This window comes from Hemitrygon akajei, chromosome 2, assembly GCF_048418815.1.
Source record: "Hemitrygon akajei chromosome 2, sHemAka1.3, whole genome shotgun sequence".
NCBI classification, from domain to species: domain Eukaryota; kingdom Metazoa; phylum Chordata; class Chondrichthyes; order Myliobatiformes; family Dasyatidae; genus Hemitrygon; species Hemitrygon akajei.
The window spans coordinates 180094466-180120603 of NC_133125.1; the positions used below are offsets into that span (position 1 = coordinate 180094466).

The 26138-nt window shown below is 45.9% G+C and overlaps 1 protein-coding gene across 1 annotated transcript in view; it reads right to left on the minus strand.

The window, feature by feature from the left end:
* Nucleotides 1-21886, minus strand: part of LOC140718910 (zinc-binding protein A33-like) — a 34517-nt gene extending 12631 nt beyond the window's left edge. Inside the window, exons 1-5 of the mRNA XM_073033210.1 lie at nucleotides 21463-21886; nucleotides 21288-21383; nucleotides 14558-14791; nucleotides 13907-13929; nucleotides 13701-13819 (exon numbers count right to left, since the gene is read on the minus strand). Of these exons, the coding sequence (XP_072889311.1) occupies nucleotides 13701-13819; nucleotides 13907-13929; nucleotides 14558-14791; nucleotides 21288-21383; nucleotides 21463-21873 (883 nt within the window). The 5' untranslated portion in view covers nucleotides 21874-21886. The remainder of the gene's footprint in view (nucleotides 1-13700; nucleotides 13820-13906; nucleotides 13930-14557; nucleotides 14792-21287; nucleotides 21384-21462) is intronic.
* Nucleotides 21887-26138: the final 4252 nt, after the last annotated feature.

A 26138-nucleotide genomic window follows, 5' to 3' on the forward strand; every position in this document is an offset into this window, starting at 1 on the left:
CCTAGTTCAACCCCAAATGCATCTCATGGTGTGGTCTGGAATGCTCCACTACAGATTCTGAGTGCCGAACGAGCTGCCTCCCTATAAATCACATAGGGTTGTAAATTTATATAAATTATATAGATCATATAGGCAATCAGATTCAGATTCAGTTTATTGTCATTTAGAAACCACAAATGCAATGCAGTTAAAAAATGAGACAACGTTCCTCCAGAATGATATCACAAAAGCATATGACAAAACAGACTACACCAGAAAATCCACATAACGTTTGGTAATCCCCAATCCAGAGTCCGGAGAGGCTGCTGCGTATTAATATTGCGCTACCGTCTTAGCGCGTTCCCCGGAAAGGAGCTCCAAATCCACCAGACAAACAAGACCAAAACCTAAAACTACAAGACCTGCACAAAACCACATAGTTACAACATGTATTTGCAACAGTGCAAACAATAGCATAATTGATAAAAAACAGATCATGGGCACAGTAAAAATAGTCCAAAGGACTATAAGTTCAAAAGAAATCACCACACAGTTTCCACAAGACCCCAGGATCCCGACAGACTCGCCATCCCATGCCGGCGGCAGAAGGGAATACCCCCGCTATGGACTTTCATGGCGCCGCCCGACTCAGCCTCGCAGATGCAGTACACACCAAAAGCGACCTGACCGCATCGGAATTCAAGTCCGTCGAACCTCCGAGCCGACGACCATCCCCTCTGGCACAGCTTCTCTGAGCACCATCCTCTGCCCAGCGTATTAAGAAGGCCCCGCCAATGGCCATTGGCAACGCAACCCTGAGGACTGGGGCCTGTTCTTCCCAGCAGAGTCACGGACCTCACAGCAGCAGTAGCAACGAAGAAGATCTTCCTGGAGATTTCCCGATGTTCCTCCGTGGTCCCACATCCATTTTCAATCGATTATGATTGAGCACGGCACCCCACTTCACAAATAACAGATAATCAGTTCTGGAGTGGCCACTGCAAGCTGCAAGCTGCGTCGCGTCGCCATCTTGAATCAACAGGATTGTTGTGGTGGGAGATTTTAATTTCCCAAATATTGATTGGCATCTCCTAGAGCAAGGGGTTAAAATGGCGTGGAGTTTGTGAGCTGTGTTCAGGAAGGTTTCTTGATACAATGTGTAGATAAGTCTACAAGAGGAGAGGCTGTACTTGATCTGGTATTGGGAAATGAGCCTGATCAGGTGTCAGATCTCTCAGTGGAGAGCATTTTGGAGACAGTGATCACAATTCTATCTCCTTTATAACCATATAACAACTACAGCACGGAAAGAGTCCACCTTGGCTATTCTAGTCCGCGCTGAACGCTTACTCACACCTAGTCCCACTGGCCCGCACTCAGCCCATAACCCTCCATTCCTTTCCTGTCCATATACCTATCCAATTTTACTTTAAATGACAATACCGAACCTGCCTCTACCACTTCTACTGGAAGCTCGTTCCACACAGCTACCACTCTCTGAGTAAAGAAATTCCCCCTCATGTTACCCTTAAACTTTTGCCCCCTAACCCTCAACTCATGTCCTCTTGTTTGAATCTCCCCTACTCTCAATGGAAAAAGCCTATCCACGTCAACTCTATCCATCCCCCTCATAATTTTAAATACCTCTATCAAGTCCCCCCCTCAACCTTCTACGCTCAAAGAATAAAGACCTAACTTGTTCAACGTTTCCCTGTAACTTAGGTGCTGAAACCCAGGTAATGTTCTAGTAAATCTTCTCTGTACTCTCTCTATTTTGTTGATATCTTTCCTATAATTCGGTGACCAGAACTGTACACAATACTCCAATTTTGGCCTTACCAATGCCTTGTACAATTTTAACATTACATCCCAACTCCTATACTCAATGCTCTGATTTATCAAGGCCAGCATACCAAAAGCTTTCTTCACCACCCTATCCACATGAGATTCCACCTTCAGGGAACTATGCACCATTATTCCTAGATCACTCTGTTCTACTGCATTCCTCAATGTCCTACCATTTACCATGTATGTCCTATATGGATTATTCCTACCAAAATGTAGCACCTCACACTTATCAGCATTAAACTCCATCTGCCATCATTCAGCCCATCTTCTAACTGGCCTAAATCTCTCTGCAAGCTTTGAAAACCTACTTCATTATCCACAACACCACCTAACTTAGTATTGTTACGAATGTGCAGCAACTCTGAGGGGCCGAAGGGTACAGAGTCGCCCCCTCCTTTTTGAGAATCGCAAGATCGCTATTAATTCGGGTCTGGGACCCAGGAAATGAGAGAGAATCCACAAGGTTTGGAATGTGTCCTGGACTCAGCGAAACAAAACCCCTGATAACGGCTATTGTCTCTTGGAGACGGAATTGTGTATTGAGTACTGTACTATTCATTGAAGCCCTCAGGGGACGACCAGAGTGGGCTGGTTGAGGGATTGCTTCATCCCAACCTGATTGACATCTGAGACCCCGTGAGTAAGGATAAAAGAAGGTCTGGGGAACAACCCCTTTAGACGCACCAGGAGAAACGCTAGAAATCCCGTGACAGCGTTTAATAGCGACAGCCGGTGGGGGGCTCATGTGCGTCCTTCCCTTGCCTGGGATTGGCGGGCTCGCCACGGAAGAACGGCTTAGCTAAAGGAGAGGCCACAAGTGAATGGCCACACCAACGAGACTCTGATGGATCGAAATCATAGAAGGAAAGCCGGCAAGTTTCTCAAAATCTCTCTCTCTCTCCAACCATTGCCACACAGCGGTCCCCAAAGGCTGCAGCCTGCATGAACTGAGTGACTTTTATATTTCCATCGGACAATACATTATCCCCTAGACAACGATAGAGCTTATTTCTTATTGATTATTATTATACCCGCACTTTTAGATTTAGTATTGACGACGTATATTATCTGTATATTTGCATTGATATTATTTTTGTGTATATTTACTAATAAATACTGTTAAAAATAGAACCATCAGACTTCAACGGACCTCTCTATCTTTGCTGGTAAGTGTCCCAGTTACGGGGTTCATAACAGTATCATCTGCATACTTAATAATCGAATTTAGCACCCCATCATCCAGATCATTAATGTATATGACAAACAACATTGGACCCAGTACAGATCCCTGAAGCACACCACTAGTCACCGGCTTCCAACCTGACAAACAGTTATCCACCACTACTCTCTGGCATCTCCCATCCAGCCACTGTTGAATCCATTTTACTACTTCAATATTAATACCTAATGATTCAACCTTCCTAACTAACCTTCTGTGCGGAACCTTGTCAAAGGCCTTACTGAAGTCCATATAGACAACATCCACTGCTTTACCCTCGTCAACTTTCCTCGTAACCTCTTCAAAAAATTCAGTAAGATTTGTCAAACATGACCTTCCACGCACAAATCCATGCTGACTGTTCCTAATCAGACCCTGTCTATCCAGGTAATTATATTTACCATCTCTAAGAATACTTTCCATTTATTTACCAACCACTGACGTCAAACTGACAGACCTATAATTGCTACCATAGCATTGGAGAGGGATAGGAACAGACAAGTTAGAAAAGCATTTATTTGGAGTAAGGGGAAACATGAGGCTAGCAGGCAGGAACTTGGAAGCATAAATTGGGAACAGATGTTCTCAGGGAAATGTACAGCAGAAATGTGGCAAATGTTCAGGGGATATTTGCGTAATATTCTGAGTAGGTACATTCCAATAAGACTAAAAAAGGATGGTAGGATACAGGAACCGTGGTGTACAAGGGCTGTTGTAAATCTAGTCAAGAAGAAGAGCTTACAAAAGGTTCAAAAACCTAGGTAATGATAGAGATCTAGAAGATTATAAGGCTAGCAGGAAGGAGCTTAAGAATGAAATTAGGAGAGCCAGAAGGGGCCATGAGAAGGCCTTGGCAGACAGAATTAAGGAAAGCCCCAAGGCATTCTACTGGTATGTGAAGAGCAAGAGGATAAGATGTGAGAGAATAGGACCTATCAAGTGTGACAGTGGAAATGTGTGAATGGAACCGGAGAAGATAGCAAAGGTACTTGATGAATACTTTACTTCAGTATTCACTACGGAAAAGAATCTTGGTGATTGTAGGGATGACTTACAGCAGACTGAAAAGCTTGAGCATATAGATGTTAAGAAAGAGGATGTACTGGAGCTTTTAGGAAAGCATCAAGTTGGATAATTCACAGGGACCAGACGAGATGTACCCCAGGCTAATGTGGAACATGAGGGAGGAGTTTACTGAGCCTCTGGCAATGATCTTTGCATCATCAATGGGGATGGGAGAGGTTCCCGAGGATTGGAGGGTTGCAGATGTTGTTCCCTTATTCAAGAAAGGGAGTAGAGATAGCCCAAGAAATTATACACCAGTGGAACTGGCACAGAAGAGGAGTTGAGGTCTGGGACAGGGAAATGATGACAGGGAAGGTTTAGGAGGATGCGGGCTAAAAGCAGGTAAATAGGCCAAGGGGTGATCTGTCAGAAATATATGAGGTTATGAGGGATATAAATTGAGCAGATGGTTGAAATCTTTTTCCCACAGGAGGGGGATCAAATACAAGAGGTCACGTGTCTGAGGTGGGAGGAAGGAGTTTAAAGGTGAGTTCATTTGAACAGTGAGTGGTTGATGTTGGAATTTGCTGCCAGAGGAGATGATGGAATCAGATACAATCACTGTGTTTCAGAGACACTCAGACAGACACTTCAATAGACAAGGCACAGAAGGAGACTGACCAGTCATTGGCTAGCCAATGGGATGAGTGAATAGGTTAGCGCAGAGTTGATGGGTAGAAGGGCCTGCTGTAAGGCGATGACTCTGTGACTTTAAATAAACTGAATGACTGAGACCCCACAGCCTCCGGTGCAGAGAATTCCAAAGCTACTCCATCCTCTGATAGTGACCCCTGACCCTCGACTCCTCAGACAGGGAAAACATCATTCCTGCATCCTGTCTGTTGAACCCGGGAAGAATTTTGCGTTTCCCTGAGATCTCCTCTCATTCGTCTGAACAGAGAACATAGAACAGTACGACACAGGAACAGGCCCTTCATTCAATGTGACCGTGACTGATCGATACCGGCATCAATTCCTCTTCTGTACCAGATCCCCAAAACCTCAATCTCTCAATCTTTCAAAAGTCTCTCTGGCTCCACCTTGAATATATCGAATTATCAGGCTCACACAATCTGCTGGAGGAACTCAGTGGGTCAAGCAGTATCTGTGGGAGAAAAGGGACTGTTGATGTTTCAGATCGAACCCCTACATCAGGACTGAGAGTGGAGAGGGGAGATGGCCGGTACACAGAGGAGAAGGGGAGTGATGAGACAGGGGTCTGAGGTGACTGTGGACTGAGGAGGGATGACAGGCAGGTTGTTCCAGGTAGGGGAGGGGTGGGGTGTGGGCTGGAGTTAGGAGACAGACACAGAGGATAAAATGAGAGGGAGATGAAGCAAGCAGAGAGTGTGAAGGAATCTTGTCAGTGAAGGAGGTGATAATGGGAACCATTAGGAAAGAGATGAATGGCAGAATGAACCAGAACCGGATGGGCCATGGTGAGAAGTGTGTGGATGAACTGTTAATGCAGATGGAAGCAGAAGATCTGCCGGGTCTTTACCATTCCCTCCGACCTTCAACTCTCTGAGGCAGAGCGCTCTGTCCTCAGTAAGGGCCTCAGCTTTGTCCCCCTTCGCCCACACCTCAGTGAGTTCCGCGTACGCCATGACGTGGAACTCTTTTTCCGCCGGCTCCATCTCCGAGCTTACTTCTTTGACAAGGACTCTGCTACCCCCACCGATGACCCCTTCTCCCGTCTTCAACCCTCCTCCTCTTCATGGACACCCCGCTCTGGTCTTCTGCCTGCTCTGGATCTCTTTATTGCTAATTGCCGACGGGACATCAACCGTCTCGACTTCACCACACCCTGTTCCAATTCCAACCTCGCTCCTTCCGAACGCTCAGCTCTCCGCTCCCTCCGCACTAATCCCAACCTCACTATCAAACCTGCTGATAAGGGGGGAGCCGTTGTTGTCTGGCGTACTGACCTCTAACTGGCCGAGGCACAGCGACAATTCTTTGATACCTCCTCTTATTTACCCCTTGATCACGATCCCACTAAGGAGCACTAGGCCATTGTCTCCTATACCATCACCAACCTTATCAGCTCTGGGGATCTCCCATCCACTGCCACCAACCTCATAGTTCCCACACCCTGCACTTCCCGTTTCTACCTCCTACCCAAGATCCACAAACCTGCCTGTCCAGGTAGACCTATTGTCTCAGCTTGCTCCTGCCCCACTGAACTCATTTCTGCATACCTTGACACTGTCTTATCCCCCCTTGTTCAATCTCTTTCCACCTATGTTCATGACACTTCTCATGCTTTGAATTTTTTCAATGAGTTTAAGTTCCCTGGCCCCCACTGTCTTATTTTCACCATGGTCGTCCATTCCCTATATACCTCCATCCCCCACCGGGATGGTCTCGAAGCTCTTCGCTTCTTTTTGGATTCCAGACCTAACCAAATCCCCTCTACCACCACTCTCCTCTGTCTAGCGGAATTAGTTCTTACTCTCAATAATTTCTCCTTTGGCTCCTCCCACTTCCTCCAAACCAAGGGTGTAGCCATGGGCACCCGTATGGATCCCAGCTATGCCTGCCTTTTTGTTGGCTTTGTGGAACAGTCCATGTTCCAAGTCTATACCGGTATCCATCCCCTTCTTTTCCTTCGCTACATCGACGACTGCATTGGCGCTGCCTCCTGCACGCATGCTGAGCTCGTCGACTTCATTAACTTTGCCTCCAACTTTCACCCTGCCCTCAAATTTACCTGGTCCATTTCCGACACCTCCCTCCCCTTTCTTGATCTTTCTGTCTCCATCTCTGGAGACGGCCTATCTACTGATATCTACTATAAGCCTACAGACTCTCACAGCTACCTGGACTATTCCTCTTCCCACCCTGTCTCTTGCAAAAATGCTATCCCCTTCTCACAATTCCTCCGTCTCCACCGCATCTGCTCTCAGGATGAGGCTTTTCATTCCAGGACGAAGGAGATGTCTTCCTTTTTTAAACAAAGGGGCTTCCCTTCGTTCACCATCAACTCTGCTCTCAAACGCATCTCTCCCATTTCCCGCACATCTGCCCTCACCCCATCCACCCGCCACCCCACTTGGGATAGGGTTCCTCTTATCCTTACCTACCACCCCACCAGCCTCCAGGCCCAACGTATAATTCTCCGTAACTTCCGCCACCTCCAACGGGATCCCACTACGCAGTATACCACACCAGCCGACTCACAGGTGAAGTGTCGCCTCACCTGGAAGGACTGTCTGGGGCCCTGAATGGTGGTGAGGGAGGAAGTGTAAGGGCAGGTGTAGCACTTGTTCCGCTTACAAGGATAAGTGCCAGGAGGGAGATCGGTGGGAAGGGATGGGGGGGACGAGTGGACAAGGGAGTCACGTAGGGAGCGATCCCTGCAAAAAGCAGAGGGGGGGGGGGGGAGGGAAAAATGTGTTTGGTAGTCCCGTTGGAGGTGGCGGAAGTTACAGAGAATTATACGTTGGACCTGGAGGCTGGTGGGGTGGTAGGTGAGGACAAGGGGAACCCTATCCCAAGTGGGGTGGCAGGTGGATGGGGTGAGGGCAGATGTGCGGGAAATGGGAGAGATGCGTTTGAGAGCAGAGTTGATGGTGGATGAAGGGAAGCCCCTTTGTTTAAAAAAGGAAGACATCTCCTTCATCCTGGAATGAAAAGCCTCATCCTGAAAACAGATGCGGTGGAGATGGAGAAATTGTGAGAATGGGATAGCCTTTTTGCAAGAGACAGGGTGGGAAGAGGAATAGTCCAGATAGCTGTGAGAGTCTGTAGGCTTATAGTAGATATCAGTAGATAGGCCGTCTCCAGAGATGGAGACAGAAAGATCAAGAAAGGGGAGGGAGGTGTCGGAAATGGACCAGGTAAATTTGAGGGCAGGGTGAAAGTTGGAGGCAAAGTTAATGAAGTCGACGAGCTCAGCATGCGTGCAGGAGGCAGCACCAATGCAGTCATCGATGTAGCGAAGGAAAAGAGGGGGATGGATACCGGTATAGACCTGGAACATGGACTGTTCCACAAAGCCAACAAAAAGGCAGGCATAACTGGGACCCATACGGGTGCCCATGGCTACACCCTTGGTTTGGAGGAAGTGGGAGGAGCCAAAGGAGAAATTATTGAGAGTAAGAACTAATTCCGCTAGACAGAGGAGAGTGGTGGTAGAGGGGATTTGGTTAGGTCTGGAATCCAAAAAGAAGCGAAGAGCTTCGAGACCATCTCGGTGGGGGATGGAGGTATATAGGGAATGGACGACCATAGTGAAAATAAGACAGTGGGGGCCAGGGAACTTAAACTCATTGAAAAAATTCAAAGCATGAGAAGTGTCATGAACATAGGTGGAAAGAGATTGAACAAGGGGGGGATAAGACAGTGTCAAGGTATGCAGAAATGAGTTCAGTGGGGCAGGAGCAAGCTGAGACAATAGGTCTACCTGGACAGGCAGGTAGGTTTCTGGATCTTGTGTAGGAGGTAGAAACGGGAAGTGCGGGGTGTGGGAACTATGAGGTTGGTGGCAGTGGATGGGAGATCCCCAGAGCTGATAAGGTTGGTGATGGTATAGGAGACAATGGCCTGGTGCTCGTTAATGGGGTCATGATCAAGGGGTAAATAAGAGGAGGTATCAGAGAGTTGTCGCTGTGCCTCAGCCAGGTAGAGGTCAGTACGCCAGACAACAACGGCTCCCCCCTTATCAGCAGGTTTTATAGTGAGGTTGGGATTGGTGCGGAGGGAGCGGAGAGCTGAGCGTTCGGAAGGAGTGAGGTTGGAATTGGAACAGGGTGTGGTGAAGTCGAGACGGTTGATGTCCCGTCGGCAATTAGCAATAAAGAGATCCAGAGCAGGCAGAAGACCAGAGCAGGGTGTCCATGAAGAGGAGGAGGGTTGAAGACGGGAGAAGGGGTCACCGGTGGGGGTAGGAGAGTCCTTGTCAAAGAAGTAAGTTCAGAGACGGAGCCGGCGGAAGAAGAGTTCAGTGTCATGGCGTATTCAGAACTCAGAGGTCTGGGCGAAGGGGGACAAAGGTGAGGCCCTTAATGAAGACAGAGCGCTCTGCCTGAGAGAGTTGAAGGTCGGAGGGAATGGTAAAGACCCGGCACGGATGAGAGGAATGTACAAACCCCATTTCCAGAAAAGTTGGGATATTTTCAAAAATGCAATAAAAACAAAAATCTGTGATGTGTTAATTCGCGTGAACCTTTATTTAACTGACAGAAGCACAAAGAAAAGATTTTCAATAGTTTTACTGACCAACTTAATTGTATTTTGTAAATATACACAAATTTAGAATTTGATGGCTGCAACACACTCAACAAAAGTTGGGACAGAGGCATGTTTGCCATTGTGTTACATCACCTTCCCTTTTAATAACACCTTTTAATCGTTTTGGAACTGAGGATACTAATTGTAGTAGATTTGCAATTGGAAATTTTGTACATTCTTGCTTGATATAAGACTTCAGCTGCTCAACAGTCCATGGTCTCCGTTGTCTGATTCTCCTCTTCATGATGCGCCATACATTTTCAATAGGAGATAGATCTGGACTGGCAGCAGGCCAGTCAAGCACACGCACTCTGTGTCTACAAAGCCACGCTGCTCTAGCCCATGAGGAATGTGGTCTGGCATTGTCCTGCTGAAATAAGCATGGACGTCCCGGGAAGAGACGTCACCTTGACAACAACACCTTGTCTCTCTAAAATCCTAATATACGCCTCAGAGTCAATGGTACCTTCACATACATGCAACTCACCCATGCCGTGGGCACTGATGCACCCCCATACCATCACAGATGCTGGCTTTTGCACCTTTCACTGATAACAATCAGGATGGTCGTTTTCATCTTTGGCACGGAGAACTTGACGCCCGTTTTTTCCGAAAACTAGCTGAAATGTGGACTCATCTGACCACAGCACACGGTTCCACAGTCTTTCGGTCCATCTGAGATGAGCTCGGGCCCAGAGAACTCGCCGGTGTTTCTGCATAGAGTTGATGTATGGCTTCCTCCTTGCGTAATACAGTTTCAAGTTGCATTTCTGGATGCAGCGACGGACTGTGTTAAGTGACAATGGTTTTCTGAAGTACTCCCGAGCCCAGGTGGCTATAATTGTCACAGTAGCATGACGGTTTCTTAGGCAGTGCCGCCTGAGGGCTCGAAGATCACGCGCATTCAACAGTGGTTTCCGACCTTACCCTTTACGCACTGAGATGTCTCTGAATTCTCTGAATCTTTTCACAATATTATGTACTGTAGATGTTGAAAAACCTAAATTCTCTGCAATCTTGCATTGGGAAATGTTCCTTTTGAACTGACTAACAACTCTCTCACGAATTTTGGCACAAAGGGGTGAGCCACGACCCATCCTTGCTTGCAAAGACTGAGCCTTTGATGGACGCTACTTTTATACCCAGTCATGATCCCTCACCTGCTACCAATTAGCCTGCTTAATGTGGAGTCTTCCAAACCGGTGTTACTTGAATATTCTGTGCACTTTTCAATCTTATTTTAACTCTGTCCCAACTTTTGTTGAGTGTGTTGCAGCCATCAAATTCTAAATTTGTGTATATTTACAAAATACAATTAAGTTGGTCAGTAAAACGATTGAAAATCTTTTCTTTGTACTTCTGTCAGTTAAATAAAGGTTTATGTGAATTAACGTATCGCAGATTTTTATTTTTATTGCATTTTTGAAAATATCCCAACTTTTCTGGAAATGGGGTTTGTAGATTGGATTCACAATTGGCTTGGCCACAGAAGACAGAGGGCTGTGGTGGAGGAGTCTTATTCTGCCTGGAGGTCTGTGACCAGAGATATTTCACAGAGTTCAGTGCTGGTAACTCTGTTGTTGAGTGATATACGTGGCCTGCACACTTGAATTGGCACAAATTCGGTGGAGTTGTGGATAGTGAAGATGTCTGTTGAAGGATACAATAGGACATAAATCAGTTAGAGATCAGGATGGAGAAATGGCTGAAGGTGTTTAACCTGGAGTAGTGAGCGAGGAAACCTTTTGGAAGGTTAAATGTAAAGGAAAGCTATAGAGCAGATGGAAGGACCCTGGGAATATTGATGACAGAGGGATATTAAAGTCCAAGAGCACAGCTCCGTCAAGTAGCAACACAAGTGCAGAGTATGGTCAGGCAGGAGTAGGACAAGCTTATCTTCACCAGTCAGGGCATTGAACGTGGAAATTGGCAAGTCCTGTTGCAGCTACAGAAACTTTGGTCAGGCCTCTCAAGAGACTAGAGAGGCAGGAATCTGATGCAGGGTCTCCACCTGAAACTTTGACCATCTCTTTGCCTCTGCAGACTCTTCCTGACCTGCTGAGTTCCTCCAACTGCTTGTTTTTGGCTTTGGAGTAACAATAATAATAAATACATTATTATTTATTACTATTGATAATGTCTACAACTGGTATCATCCCAAAGTCACCACATAATAACATTAACAAATTAGGCCGACACAGGAATATTTATGTAAATCTTCGGAAGGCCACAATATTAAACACCACTAGAATAGTCTGAAAGTCCCTAGCAATTGAGAAATTAGTGTGCTTGACTGTGTCCGTACCTCAGGCTTTACCAGCTTGAGGTGAGAGAAAAATAGAAGTACAATAATAACAAGAATTAATTTACAGAGCACTTTTCGTACAAATGATGTAACAAAGTGTTTCACAATGGGATAAAGTGGAGACATGAAACATGTCAGTTAAACACCAGGTTAAATAAATAGGAGTACTGAGAAAATGGATACAGCAGAAATGTTTAAGAGGCAATTCAACAGACAGATAACCAGGCAGGGAATGGAGGGATGTAGAACGTGGGCAGGCAGAGAGATGAACAGACAGGGAATGGAGGGATGTAGAACGTGGGCAGACAGAGAGATGAACAGACAGGGAATGGAGGGATATAGAACGTGGGCAGACAGAGAGATGAACAGACAGGGAATGGAGGGATGTAGAACGTGGGCAGGCAGAGAGATGAACAGACAGGGAATGGAGGGATGTAGAACTTGGGCACGCAGAGAGATGAACAGACAGGGAATGGAGGGATGTAGAACGTGGGCAGACAGAGAGATGAACAGACTGGGAATGGAGGGATGTAGAATGTGGGCAGACAGAGAGATGAACAGACAGGGAATGGAGGGATGTAGAACGTGGGCAGACAGAGAGATGAACAGACAGGGAATGGAGGGATGTAGAATGTGGATGGACAGAGAGATGAACAGGCAGGGAATGGAGGGATGTAGAATGTGGGTGGACAGAGAGATGAACAGACAGGGAATGGAGGGATGTAGAACATGGGCAGGCAGGTGGAATTAGTGTAATTTGGTCTCATGGTCAGCACAGACCAGGTTACTGAGGGAACTGAGAAAATACATCGTGGAGGCTCCGGTCACAAAGAGTAAACAAGGGAGGATTGAACTCTGAGAAACACCTGCTCACAGCTCTCTGACCCGAGGAGTTTCAGAGACAGAGGAGTGTACGGAAGAGGGAAACTCAAGGGCAGAAAGTGAACATGTGATCACCCCACAATTGAGGTAAAGGACAGTTTTAAGGGGTTCCATGTGTATATTAAATGAAAGAGTAACTCGGGAAAGAATTGGCTTCTTTATGGAACAATCTGGAGCCACTGTGGAGGGAAGTGGTTTTAAATGAATATTTCTCATCTATACTTCCCAGGGAGAAGTTCACAGAATCCAAGGAATTCAGGAAAATAAGTTTGGGAAATGATGGTTTGGAACATATCTCATTGCAAAATAGGAGGTGCTGGTGAAATCTTGACCGAGGTCAATGCTGGTTAGTGTGTCTGGGCTCAGTCTGATAACGATTCAATGTGGTGGTTTGATAACAACAGTGAGACTCGTGAGTCCAGCAGGGGGCAGACTTGAGTCTGCAGTCACAGACAGGTCAGACAGGGTCAGTGGCTAATGAGGGTCTGGTGTGCATCTTTCTGACAATACTGGACACCACTCCGATCCAAGCTTTAATTTATTTAATTTAGAGATACAGTACGGAACAGGCCTTTCCAGCCCAACGAGCCACACTGAGCAGCAACCCACCTATTTGACACTAATCACAGGACAACTTTCAATGCCCAACTAACTTACTAACTGCTACATCGTCAGACTGTGGGAGGAAACCGGAGCACCCGGAGGAAACACATGTGTTCACGGGGACAACATACAAACCCGTATAGACAGCGCTGGAATTGAACTCGAACTCTGACACCCAGAGCTGGAATAACTTTGCACTAACTGCGACGTTACAGTGTCTGCCCTTTATTCCCTATAATACCATTAAATAAACATTAATTCCCCAGATTATGTGGTAGGATTCACACTCGTGTCCTGTCGTGTTTGTACAGTCTGGATGGGACCAGGATGCAGTGTTTAATCTAACAGTCCCATGTACTGGTTGTATTGTGACCCTCTGTCAGTGTGTTCAGGGGTCTGACATCTCCAGCTGACCATGTGACAGTGATGTTTCCTAGCAGGTGGAATTGAAACTGGAATAAAACTACAGATCCCCTTCAGTCCATTGTTACAGACAATCTTTGCTTCTAATTCTAATGAATTGTGTCTCATAAACAAGGACAAATGAATCAGTGTAAGTTTTACCTCGATTAATGTCATCAAGTGTTTCTCTCAACACTCTGTTCAATAAATAGAAATGATCGAATTTTTCAACCGGAAGATCAGCATCTGTCACTGACAATTGCTGGAAGTCATCACTAGTTCTGCAAATATAAAATTCTTGGTTATAAACTTCAGTGTTGAATTATTTTACAAATCCATACAGAGATTCAGTAAAGAGCATATCTTACCTCCTGTTCCGAGAAGTTTCCTCCTGAAATAAATAAAACACAAATCTGAACAGACTGAGAGTTACAGTCCTCATCCTGAATTTCATCCAAATCATTACAAGATGTTGTAAATTCACATCCCTACAGTCACACGCATGTACGGACAACACAGAACAACTTGGTAAATGACAAGGAATATTTCTGAAAATGTAAAGAAACAATGTAGGTTTCCCTTAATTCTCTAATCTAATGGAAAGCACATTTACCTATTGATGATAAATCTGATGTGTGGGTCACATTCTGGAATTGATCCTTTGTTCTCACTGATTGACAGAGAGACCGTCTCACCCACGGTACCAGACACACACAGCATGTGACTGGGACTGGATATTAATGTGAGTTTCAGGGATATTTGATACGGGAATTGAGGAAACAATCACCAGTTCAGTGTCATGTTCAGAGTAACTCATTCACAAGAATATTGCAGATGGTCCTGTGACATGCCAATATTGTGGAATTCCAGTTTTGGGACAACAACAGTCCTGAACTTCTGAAACATCATTCGGTCTTAAATCAGTTTACAACCATTTGTAAATGTCACAGTTACTTCAAATATATTGATCCCAATTTTGTCTATCTTTACAAAAAGCAAAAAGAAATATAATCTCTCACCTTGAGAAATATCACACTCTCTTTTTGATCCATCTGTTCCTGTAACCTTGAGATCTCCTCCTGAATAGAATTTAAATTCTTTTGAATCTCTTGAAGATTTTTCTCCATTGGATTTAGAATCCTCTCCTCTTCTTCCCTGAGATCTCTGAGTATACGCTGCTCTTTCTCAGTGAGAATCTGGTGCAGTTCAGCAAACTGCGATGTGACGTGGGACTGAAGGGTGTGTGACTGTTTCTGTCAAGTGAAAGGTGAAGATTAATTTACTATTTTCCTTTGATGTATTTCCTTCTGACATGGAAGATGTGTGTTCAAATCATCAAATATATATTGGTTCTCAGAAGAATCCCATCAATCCCATTTCCTCATGTTGTCCTGAACCCATTTCTCCCTCAAGTGCCCATTAACTCTGACCTGAGTCACATACCCCATCTCAAGCTCAAAGTTCAATGCAAAATTATTATCAAAGTACAGACGTGTCACCATGTACAACCCTGAGATTCCTTTTCTTGCAGGTAGTCACGTTAAATACAAGAAACACAATTGACTCAATGAAGGACGGTACCCAACGGGGCGGACAATATCAATGTGCAAAGAAAAAGCAACAAATGTCCAAATACAAGAAGAAAGAAAAAAATCCATAATAATAAATAAACAAACAAACAATAATAAATAAATACAGAGAACATGAGATGAAGAGTCTTTGATCTTGAGTCCAGTTCAGTGGGAACAGTTCAGTAATGGGGTGAGTGAAGTTATCCCCACTAGTTCAGGAGCCTGATGGTTCAGTGGTAATAACTGTTCCTGAACTTGGTCGTGCTGGTTCTGAAGTTCCTGTACCTTGTTCCTGATGGCAGCTGTGAGAAGAGAGCGTGGCCCAGGCGGTTTGGATCCATGATGAAGGATGCTGTTTTCCTGCAACAAAGCTTCAAGTTGATATGCTCAATGGTGGGGAGAGATTTACCCATCCCGGGATAGACAGAGTCATGTCCACTAGTTTTTTAGTAGGTTTTACCACAAAAGGACACTGGTATTTACATACCAGGCCAGGATGCAACCTTCAATATAGTTTCTACCACATATCTATAGAAATTTGTCACAGTTCTAGACGTCATGCAGAGTATTCACAAACTTCTAAGAAAGTTGAGGTGCTGCCATGCTTTCTCTGTAATGGCATTTACATGCTGGACCCAGAACAGATCCTCTGTAAAATGATAACACGTAGGAATTTAATGTTGCTGACCCTCTCCTCCTCTGAGATGCCAATGACGACTGGCTTGTGGACCTCCAGTTTCTTCCTGCTGAATTCAATAATCTTCTCCTTGGTCTTGCTGACATTGAGTGAGAGGTTGTTGTTATGACACCACTCAGCAATATTTTCCATGTCCCTCCAATATCCTGATTTGTCAGCACCCTTCATTTGGCCAATGACTGTGGTGTTATCAGCAAACTTAACTATGGCATTGGAGTTGCACTTCGCCTCCCAGTCATAATGTGAGTAGAGCAGGGGGCTAACACATAACGTTGTGGTGTTCCTGAGCTGAGGGAAATGGTGGAGATGTTTTTACCAATTTGAATTGACTGGGGTCTGAAAATTGAGGATCCAGTTTCACAAGGAGGTATTGAGACCCAGGACATGAATTTTATTGATTAGTTTTGAGGGGCCAAGCTGTAGGCAGTGAAGAGCATCCTGATGTACAGTGCTGATAAAAGGTATTCATCCCCCTTGAAAGTTCCCATGGTTTATTGTTTTACAACATTGAATCACAGTGGATTTACCTTGGCTTTTTTTGACACTATGCAACAGAAAAAGACTCCTTCGTGTGAAAGTGAAAACAGATCCGTACAAAGTGATCTAAATTAATTATCAGTATAGAACACAAAATCATTGATTGCATAAGTATTCAGCCCCATCAAGTCAGTATTTAGTAGATGTACCTTTGGCAGCAACTGCAGCCTTGAGTCTGTGTGGATAGGTCTCTATCAGCCTTGCACATCTGGACACTGCAATTGTTCCCCATTCTTCTTTACAAAAGTATTCAAGCTCTGTCAGATTGCATGAAGATCCTGAGTGAACAGCCCTGTTCAAGTTCAGTCATAAATTCTCAATTGGATTGAGGTCTGGACTCTGACTTGGCCAATCCTGGACACTAACATTGTTGTTTTTAAGGCATTCCTGTGTAGCTTTGGCTTTATGCTTGGGGCCATTCGCTCACTGCAAAGCAAACCTTCTCCCAAGTGGCAGTTCTCTTTGCAGACTGCATCAGGATTTTCGCCTAGATTAACTTGCATTGTGCCGCATTTATTTTACCCTCTACCTTCACAAGCCTTCCAGGGCCTGCTGCCGTGAAGCATCCTCACAGCATAATGCAGCCATCACCATGTTTCACAGTAGCGATGGTGTGTTTTTGATTATGCGCATTATTCGGTTTACACTAAACATTGCGTATAGTCTGATGGCCAAAAAGCTCAATTTTCATTTCATCAGACCATAGAACTTTCTTCCAGCTGACTGCAGAGTCTCCCACATGCCTTCTGGCAAACTCAAGGGGAGATTTCATGTGAGTTTTTTTCCCCACAGTGGCTTTTACTTTGCCCCTCTCCCATAAAGCTGTGACTGGTGAAGCACCCGGGCAACAGTTGTTGTATGTGCAATCTCTCCCATCTCAGTCACTGAAGCTTGTAACTTGCCAGACCAGAATGTTACTGATCTGATTCATCCAGCTTCCTGGGTAGGGAAAATTCTGAATTATTTTACGTGGACAACTCCTATAGAACCGTTTTTATAAGTCTGCGATAGCCGTGATTTATTCATTCAGATTGTCTGTTGAGTCTTTGAGCACGGCCCAATCTACCGACTTCAGCAATCATCCCGCAGCTACCTCAGTGTTGTCCTTATCTCCGGAGTCTTGCTCTTTACCCTCTGCCTGGATGCAGGTCGGAGGAGGCCAAGTGATCAGATTTTTCAAAATGCAGTCCTTAGGTGCTAAGTTAAAGGGTGGGACCTCCAGGGCTGTGATCTCAGGATTGCTACCCATGCCACGTGCTAGTTAAGTATTGTATGTAATTAGTTTTGCTACAATAAGTGTATGGGACATTGGAAAAAATGTTGAATTTCCCCATGGGGATGAATAAAGTATCTATCTATCTATCTATCTAGTGAGGCCAGAAATAGGAAGATTATACAGTATAACACATGGCTAAGAAGTTGGTGTAGGAGGGAGGGCAGAAGATTTTTAGACTTTGGGCTTTCTTCCAGGGAAGGTAGGACCTGTACAGAAGGGGTCGTTTGCACCTGAACTGGAGAGAGACTAATATATTAGCGGGAAGGTTTTTTAATGCTGCATGATGGGGTTTAAACTAGAGTTGCAGGGGGAGTGTTTTGAGTTGTGTATATTTTGATGCAAGAAGTATCGCAGGAAAGGCAGGTGAGCTCAGGGCATGGATCAACACCAGGAATTATGACCTTGTCACCATCAGTGAGACGGTTGCAGGAGGAACAGGACTGGCAGTTCGGTATTCCGGAGTTCCGTTGTTTTAGACATGAGAGAGCAGGAGCGATTAAAGGAGGGGTGCTGTTACTAGTCAGCGAATACGTCACGGCAGTGCTCCATCAGGATAGACTGGGGAACGTGACCAGTGAGGTTTTAGGGGTTGAACTGAGATATTAGAAAGGTATGACCATGTCAATAGGGATAATATTAAAGACTACCCAAAAGTCTGAGGAAGGGATTAAGAGGAACAAATTTGTAAAGAGATTTGTTGCAAGAAACACAAGGTTAATGATTTTAACTTTCCACATATTGACTAGAAATGCCATACTGTAAAAGGACTAGATGGGACAGAGTTTGTCAAATGTGTTCAGGTAAGTTTCTTTCATTAGTATGCAGAAGTCCTGACAAGAGAGCGTGCGATTCTAGATCTGCTGTTAGGGAATCAGACAGGGAAGGTGAAACAAGTTTGTGTAGGGGAACACTTTGGATCATTTGACCACAAGGCCAATAGTTCCAAAGTAAATATGCAAAGAGATACGTCTGGTCCACGGGTTCAGATTCAGAATTGGAGAAAGGCCAGTTTTGATGGTATCAGAATGATCAGCAAGTGTGGATTGGAGCACTCTGTTTTCCAGCAAAGCTGTACTTGGAAAGTGGGAGGCCTTCAAAAGGAAAATTTTGAGAGTACCAAGTTTGTATGCACCTGTCAGAATGAAACACAAAGATGACAAGTGTACGGAACTTGGGTTTATGAAGGATATTGAGGCCCTGGAGAAGAGAAAAAAGAAGGTGCATAGCAGCTATAAGCAAGTAGGAACAACTGAGGTGCTGATGGATGCAAGAAAAGCAAGAGAACATTTTATAATATAAATCAGGAAGGTAAAAAGCAGGGATGAAATTGCTCTAGCAGACAAGGTGAAGGAGAACCCCAAGGGATTCTACAGGTACGTTAAGAGCATAAGGATTGCCTGGGACAAAATTGATCCTCTGGAAGACCAGAATGGTAATCCACATGTGGAGTCAAAATGGATGGGAGAGATCTTAGATGCATTCCTCATGTCTGTATTTCCTCGGGAGATGGGTACAGAGCCTATACAAGTGAGGCAAAGCAGCATCAACTTCATGGACCCTGTACAGATTACTGAGGAGTAGTTGTTTGCTACCCTGAGGCAAATCAAGGTGGATAAATCCCCAGGGCCTGACAGGAGGCAAGTGCAGGAATTACCAGGGCCCTAGCAGAGAGCCTATTAAAACATACTTAGCAATTGCAGAGGTGCCTAATGATTAGGGGATAGGTAATGTTGTCCCACTATTTATAAATGGCTCTGACAGAAACCAGGAAATTATAGGCTGTTAAGTCTGACATCAGTTGTGGAAAAGCCACTGGAACTTTTCTAAGACACCAGATACAGGTGTTTGGATTGACATGGACTAATAAAGGACAGTCAGCATGGCTTCGTGCATGGTAGGTCATGGCCAACCAAACTTATGGAGTTTTTCTAGGAGCTAACCAGGGAAATGGTTGAAGGTGAGGCAGTGTATGCTGTCAACATGGATTTTACAAAGGCATTTTTTGACAAGGTCACGCATGGGAGGTTAATCAAGAAGATTCAGTCACTCGGCATTCTCGATGAGTAATAAATTGGATTAAACATTGGCTTTGTGAGAGAAGCCAGAGTGTGGTAGTAGAGTGTTGCTTCTCTGACTGGAGGCCTGTGACCAGTGGTGTGCCACAGGGATTGGTGCTGGGTCTTTGGTTGTTTGTCTTTTATATCAATGATTTGGATGATAATGTGGTTAACTGAATCAGCAAATTTGCAGATGACCCCAAGTCTGGGAGTGTAGTGGACAGTGCGGACAACTATCATGGCTTGCAGAGGGACCTGCGTCAGCTGGGAAATGGGTTGAAAAAATGGCAGATGGAATCTAATTCAGACAAATACAAGGTTTTGCACTTCAGTTGGACCAGCCAGGGTAGGTCCTACATGGTGAATGTAGGTCACTGAGGAGTGTGGTAGAACAAAGGGATCTGGGAATACAACCCCATGATTAATTGTAATGGTGTCCCAGGTAGATAAGGTCCAACGAAAGCTTTTGTCACATTCACCTTCATAAATCAATGATCCGAGTACTGGAGATGGGATGTTATGTTGAAGTTGTACAAGACATTGCTGAGGCCTAATTTGGAGTATTGTGTGTAGTTTCGGTCACCTATCTACAGGAAAGATGTCAACAAGGCTGAAAGAGTACAGAGAAAGTTTACAAGGATGCTGCAGGGTCTGGAGACCCTGAGTTCTCAGGAAATATTGAACAGGTTAGGACTGTATTCTTCAGAATGGAGAAGATTCGGAGGGGATTTGATAGAAGTAATTAAATTATGAGAGGTATAGGTAGGGTAAATGCAAGGAGGCTTTTTTCACTGAGGTTGGGTGGGAATACAACCAGAGGTCATGGTTTAAGGGTGAAAGGTGAGAAGTTTAAGGGGATAATGAAGGGAACTTAATCAGTCAGAGGGTTGTGAGAGTGTGGAATGAGCTGCCAGCGCAAGTGTTCCATGCGAGCTTGATTCAATGTTTAAGAGAGTTTGGACAGATACATAGATAGTAGGGATATGTAGGGTTATGGTCCAGGTACAGGTCAATGAGAGTAGCCAGTTTAAATAGACTCATCATGGAGTAGATGGGCAAAATGGCCTGTTCCTGTGCTGTACTTCTCAATGACTCTCAGCCTCTATGACTCTGTGTTTCTGCCTGGCTTGAAATGTTCCCCTCCTCCCTCTCTTTTGGCCATGACTATGAACCTTCATCCACTTAAACATGCCAGAACTGCATGTTTGACACGGAGTGCATCAGAAGATAGAAAAATTACAAATTAATTAAAACATTTGAAAAGTATGTTACTTAAAAGGAAATTGCAGACTACATTTTGCAGTGAGAGTACACTTAGAAAAAATATATTTATAAGTACTGTCAGGAGTCCGCAGAAAGTTGCTGCCGTTTACCGGTGCCATGTTTGAAGTAGTAAATAGGGTTAATTACAGGAACCAATTAACCATTCAAAGAACATGTCTGTGAGATGTATCTGAAACTGTGATCACAGGGAGAACATGCAAACTCCACACAGACAGCACCAGATGTCAGATTGAGCCCAGGTCACTGGATCTGCGATACACAGCTATCCTGCACTAAAGGGAACAAATCTACACAACAATATCAGAAATTCAGCTCAGGAATCCTCACCCGAACTCCGGAAATCTTCTCCTTCTGTTGCTGCTCCATTTCCTCGAAGTCCGCTTTGTTTTTTGTGAGAGAGTCGAAGGAAGATTTAACCCGATCCTGGGAATTAAAGAGTGAATAGATTGGACACAATACATGGCACAACAGAAACTGACGAGCGAAAGTGGTTTGTTTTTACCTTGTAGACTTGAACGGCTTCTTTAACCGGCATGAAGTTGTGAGACTTGTGTTCCCGTGCAGTCGCACAGATCACGCAGATCAGTGTCTTGTCCGTCTCACAAAACAGCTTCAGCTCTTCCTCATGTTCCTCGCAGTAACGTTTACTCTCCTTCTCTTTCGGATTCAGGTTTAGTTTTCGAGCTTTCTCAGACAGATTTGCCAAGGCCCGATTGACCTTTAGGGTGCGGTCTGCAATCTCCTCTCTACATTCCGGGCAGGAGTTTCTCTCCTCCCTTTCCCAACACTGTGTGATGCAGGAACGGCAGAAGTTGTGTCCACACTCCAGAGTGACAGGTTCGGTGAAGAAATCCAGGCAGATGGGACAAATTACCTCCTCGGTTAAACTCTCGACCTGCCGTTGCGTAGCCATGTTCAGTCCCGGTACTTCCTGACTCAGAATGCTTTCACTTTCGGGGAGCAGCTGAATCCCTGCAGTACCGGGCCTGTCCACTAGAGGCGCCGAGTCTCAGTGATGAACGGTCCTGCTGAGGGGTTTCGGCCCGAAATCTCCACTGTACTCTTTCCCATAGATGCTCCCCGGGCTGCTGAGATCCTCCAGCATTCTGTGTGTGTTAAATGAACATCATATCGCTGCAAGTATTCAAGGTGAAAGAATCGCGGCCATTTTTACATCAGGGTGGGATCAGAAACACAATAAACAGTTCAGAATATAAAAGAAACAGAGAGAAGATGCTGGTTCGTTGCAAGACAGGACTGAAAGGGACAATTCCTGAAAAGCGAGATAGACCGTCAGTGTTTCGGATGAAGGATCTCGACACGAAACGTTGGCTGTTGATTTCCCTCCTGAGATCCCGCCCGACCCGCTGATTCCCTCCTGTTACTTTTTTGCTGGAGGACCAAGGAGAGTCAGACTAGGGTGTAAAACAGTGGTTCAGTATAAACTTACAGCAACTATTAAATAAACCATGAAACTGGGGGTGTTGAGAGAATATTGTGTTGCGAGGAGACAGATGCCGGGGGCGATGACCGAGATGTGGCTGAAGGAGAAAGCACAGGACTGGACATTATACATCACAGGGTGGAAAACATTCAGTTTATCCTTGAGGGCCTGATTTTTACTGCTCTTCATGTAAAGTTTCCTGACTTCAGCCGTGAACTCAAGCCCAGGCGTGGAAATCGTTTCCCTCGGCCTGTCCTGTGAACCCCTTCATCTCCGGAGAGCCGGCTTCCCCAATTACCGCCCACCCTCACACTGTTCAACAGGGGGCTTCTACAGCATCGGCTCCTTCCATGTTGGGTGGGGGCTGAGTGTTGTGGGGCCCGGTCTCCCGCTTATTTTTGTTATTTACAGAAGATAATTTATTCGTAATAAAATCATTTACAAGGACAAACCACTCCATGCCTTTCCATTCTGTACAGACATGGTCAATGCTTCCCAGACTGTTCTGGAACTTTTGCCATTCATGTGACACTTTGCGGTTTTATATTAAATACTACAATCATTGAGGGGCTTCCCCCCACCTGACCCCTCCCTCTCCAGTAGGAGAAGAACCCTACAACGTGGTCCTTCCCCACCGAGCCCTCGCGATGGCCGCACCGAGCTTCACTGCGACCCTCGGCACGTACTCCCGCAGCCTGGAATGTGCCTGTTGTCAGAATCCTTCCTCGGAAATCTCGATGTGCTGGGATACCAACAAGTTTCCGGATGACCAAAGAGCGTCTTCCGCCGAGCTGATGATCTGTCAGCAGCGCTTGATGTTTGTCTCCGTGTGTGTCCCCAGGAACAGCCGCAGATCAGAGAGTCCTCGTCACGCAGCGACACGGGGCCATTCATGTTCCGCCAGACCCTTTTTACAAATCCACAGTCCGCAGAGAGTGGGGTTACTGTCTCTTCCCCGCTACAGACGTCCCGCAGGCAGCGGGTTGTGATGATAATGTCTGGGCAGGTAGAAATGATCTGACCCCCTCAACGTAATGGTGCCTGTTGGCGCCTCCTCCTGCAGTGTCTGTGGAAGTTCCGTGCTGACCACTGCCTAATGGCCTTGTGGTCAAAGGTGTTGGTGTGGACTAATTTTTCAATGGAGAACAGGTACGTGGCACCGTCCAGCTGACTGGGCGATGTGCGGCAATGCGCCAGACCATCTTTCGGAAAACCGGTGACAAACGGAACCACAATAAGTAGAGGTACTTGGTGAGCACGTATTTAGGTTCCACACACAGCCTGGTGCAGCTATGCTCAAAGGTGATTACCAGAGTGAGGACGACATTGGGACGTTTTCGCTCCCGTTGTCCAGGAACTTGTGCACTGTGATCCATCTATCCGCTCCATCTTGGATCCCCGGATGAACCTGAAGACAGTTCGGGTGATTCCCAAGCTGGAGGAGCGGGACGTGGGTCACACCTGCACCAGGTACAGCAGCCCTGAGAGCACCTCACACCTGATGATCAGGTTGTTTTCAGTTATCGACATAGAACGCCAACCCCACAGTCTCAATTTATGTTTTACCATCTCAGTCGGCTCCAGCCAATTCTTGTTACAAGCTTCGATCCATCCAAACCAGGTCTCCAGCATCTTCACGTAATCGGACCTGATGGTGATGAGGACACTGGATCAGTTGAGCCAGTTACTGAAGAGCAGGGCCTCGTTCTTCGTGCAGTTAACCCAGGCCCCGATACCAACTCAAACTAGGCGAGGATGCTGATCGATCTGCGAACTGACCTCAGACCTGAGCAGAAGATGGTTCATGCACAGGGAGGGGTTCATTTGGGTCACTCCACTACCCGGCAGTGTCAGTTCTCTTGTGCTCTTTTCCTTCCTGGTGGATTCTGCAAAGTGTTGTCTGAAGCACACAGACAAGACAGGGGAGAGTGAGCTACCTTGCCTGACTCCAGACTTGATGGGAAAGCTAGCTGCCTCCCACCCATTGAATTGACTGCACTACTGATATCTGTGTGGAGCAGTTGGATCCATTGATGACTCCCTCCCCAAATACCATTTTGGAGAGTCCGCCCATCAAATATGTGTGTGATATCCTGTCAAAGGCTTTCTCCTGATCCATGCTGACCAGGTAGGCGTACACCCCCCCACCCCCCCCCCCCAGTTCTGGACGAAGATAATAGTGTCCCTCAGCAGCACGAATCTGTCAAAGATCTTCCTGCCAGGTACAGCACAGGTTTTGTCTGGGTAGATCACCTGTCCCAGAACAAACTTGTCTCCGTTGGCGATGTCATGGAGCAGGTTCTTATAGTCTACATTCAAGAGCGAAATGGATCTCCAACTCTTGATGTCATCCCTTTCCCCTTCTGCTTGTAGATGACGATATGATGCCTTTCCTTATGGATTCCAACATTCTGCCAGCCAGCAGCATAGCATTGTACACATCAGCAGGTCTGGGCCCATCCAGTCCAACAGAGCCGAGCACAACTCAGCCGATAATCCATCACTGCTGGAAGTTTTATTCGAGTCATAGGAACAGATGGAGCCAATCGGATGGAGCTCTTCCAGTGTCAGTGGCTGGTCCAGACTCTCCCGCTTGCTGTTGTCTAACCCCTGCGTGATAGATGATAGGACGTTCGGGAGGCTGCACACTCTGTGGCCTTTCGGTCATACAGACCGTTATAGAAGGACCAACAGATCCTCAGTAGGTCTGTCTGTGAGGATGCTACCTAGTATTTCCTCTTCCATAAGGCTGTGAATCACAGAACTCCCCCCTCCCCTCCCCTCCCCCCGGGAGACATTTGTTTGAAGAAATGTAAACAGGACTCATCCTGTTCCATGGAGCGGACCCGAGATCGGAAGATGGTCGTGGAGAATTGCCGCCTTTACACCTCTCGTACTCGTCCCTCAATCCACCGCGTTCACTGCAGTCGTTGCTGCAACTCTGTAAGGGGTGTAGGAGGGTCTCAGTACAATTGCAGACAGAGACAGTGTTGGTCAAATGTCTTCAAATGTTACTTCAACAGTCAGAGGCGCTCAGCACATCCGTCTTCCCACATTCACTTGTTCAGAGTCCAAACAGACAGGCAGTTTAAGAGTTCCCAGAGAATATAACAAAAAGATTTGAGATAAGCTGTCTCACAAGGACCAAGCCTTCAGGGGAAAATCAGACGTCGTTCCACAGAACACTGGGGTGTTTCCACAGGCGAGATCCCAGGCCAGACTTTACACAATACAGCCGCAGGTCAGTAAATCCTCAGAGAACGAATAACTCCAGCAGTTGATTCTGCAGACTGAGCAACTGGCAGACGCAGCCCCCAGCCTTAAACACCTCTCAATCAGTCTCGGGCGTGTCTTGTAAATCCTATTGAGATTCCTCCTAGTGATGAGGAGTGAGGATCCCCTCCCAGACAGATCACATCTTTACTCTTGGAGGTGGCGGCGCCGCCTGCTGGGCGCATGAGGTGTTACACCCTGTCTGCAATTTCCTCAGTTGTTTCTGACCCTGCCTTGTTGTCTAAGCCCCTTTGGGGACAATGAACTTCTTGATGTTCTGCTTGGTCACTTCCTACCCGTGAATAGGAATGAAAGGGTCATTGATGAAGCAGCTGGGGATGTTTGGGCCTTGGACTCCGCCCTGAGAAGTTCCCGCAGAGATGTTCTGTGGCTGAGATGATTGGCTTCCAAACACCACAATCACTTTCTTTGTGCCGGGGATTATTCCAGCCCCCGGAGGG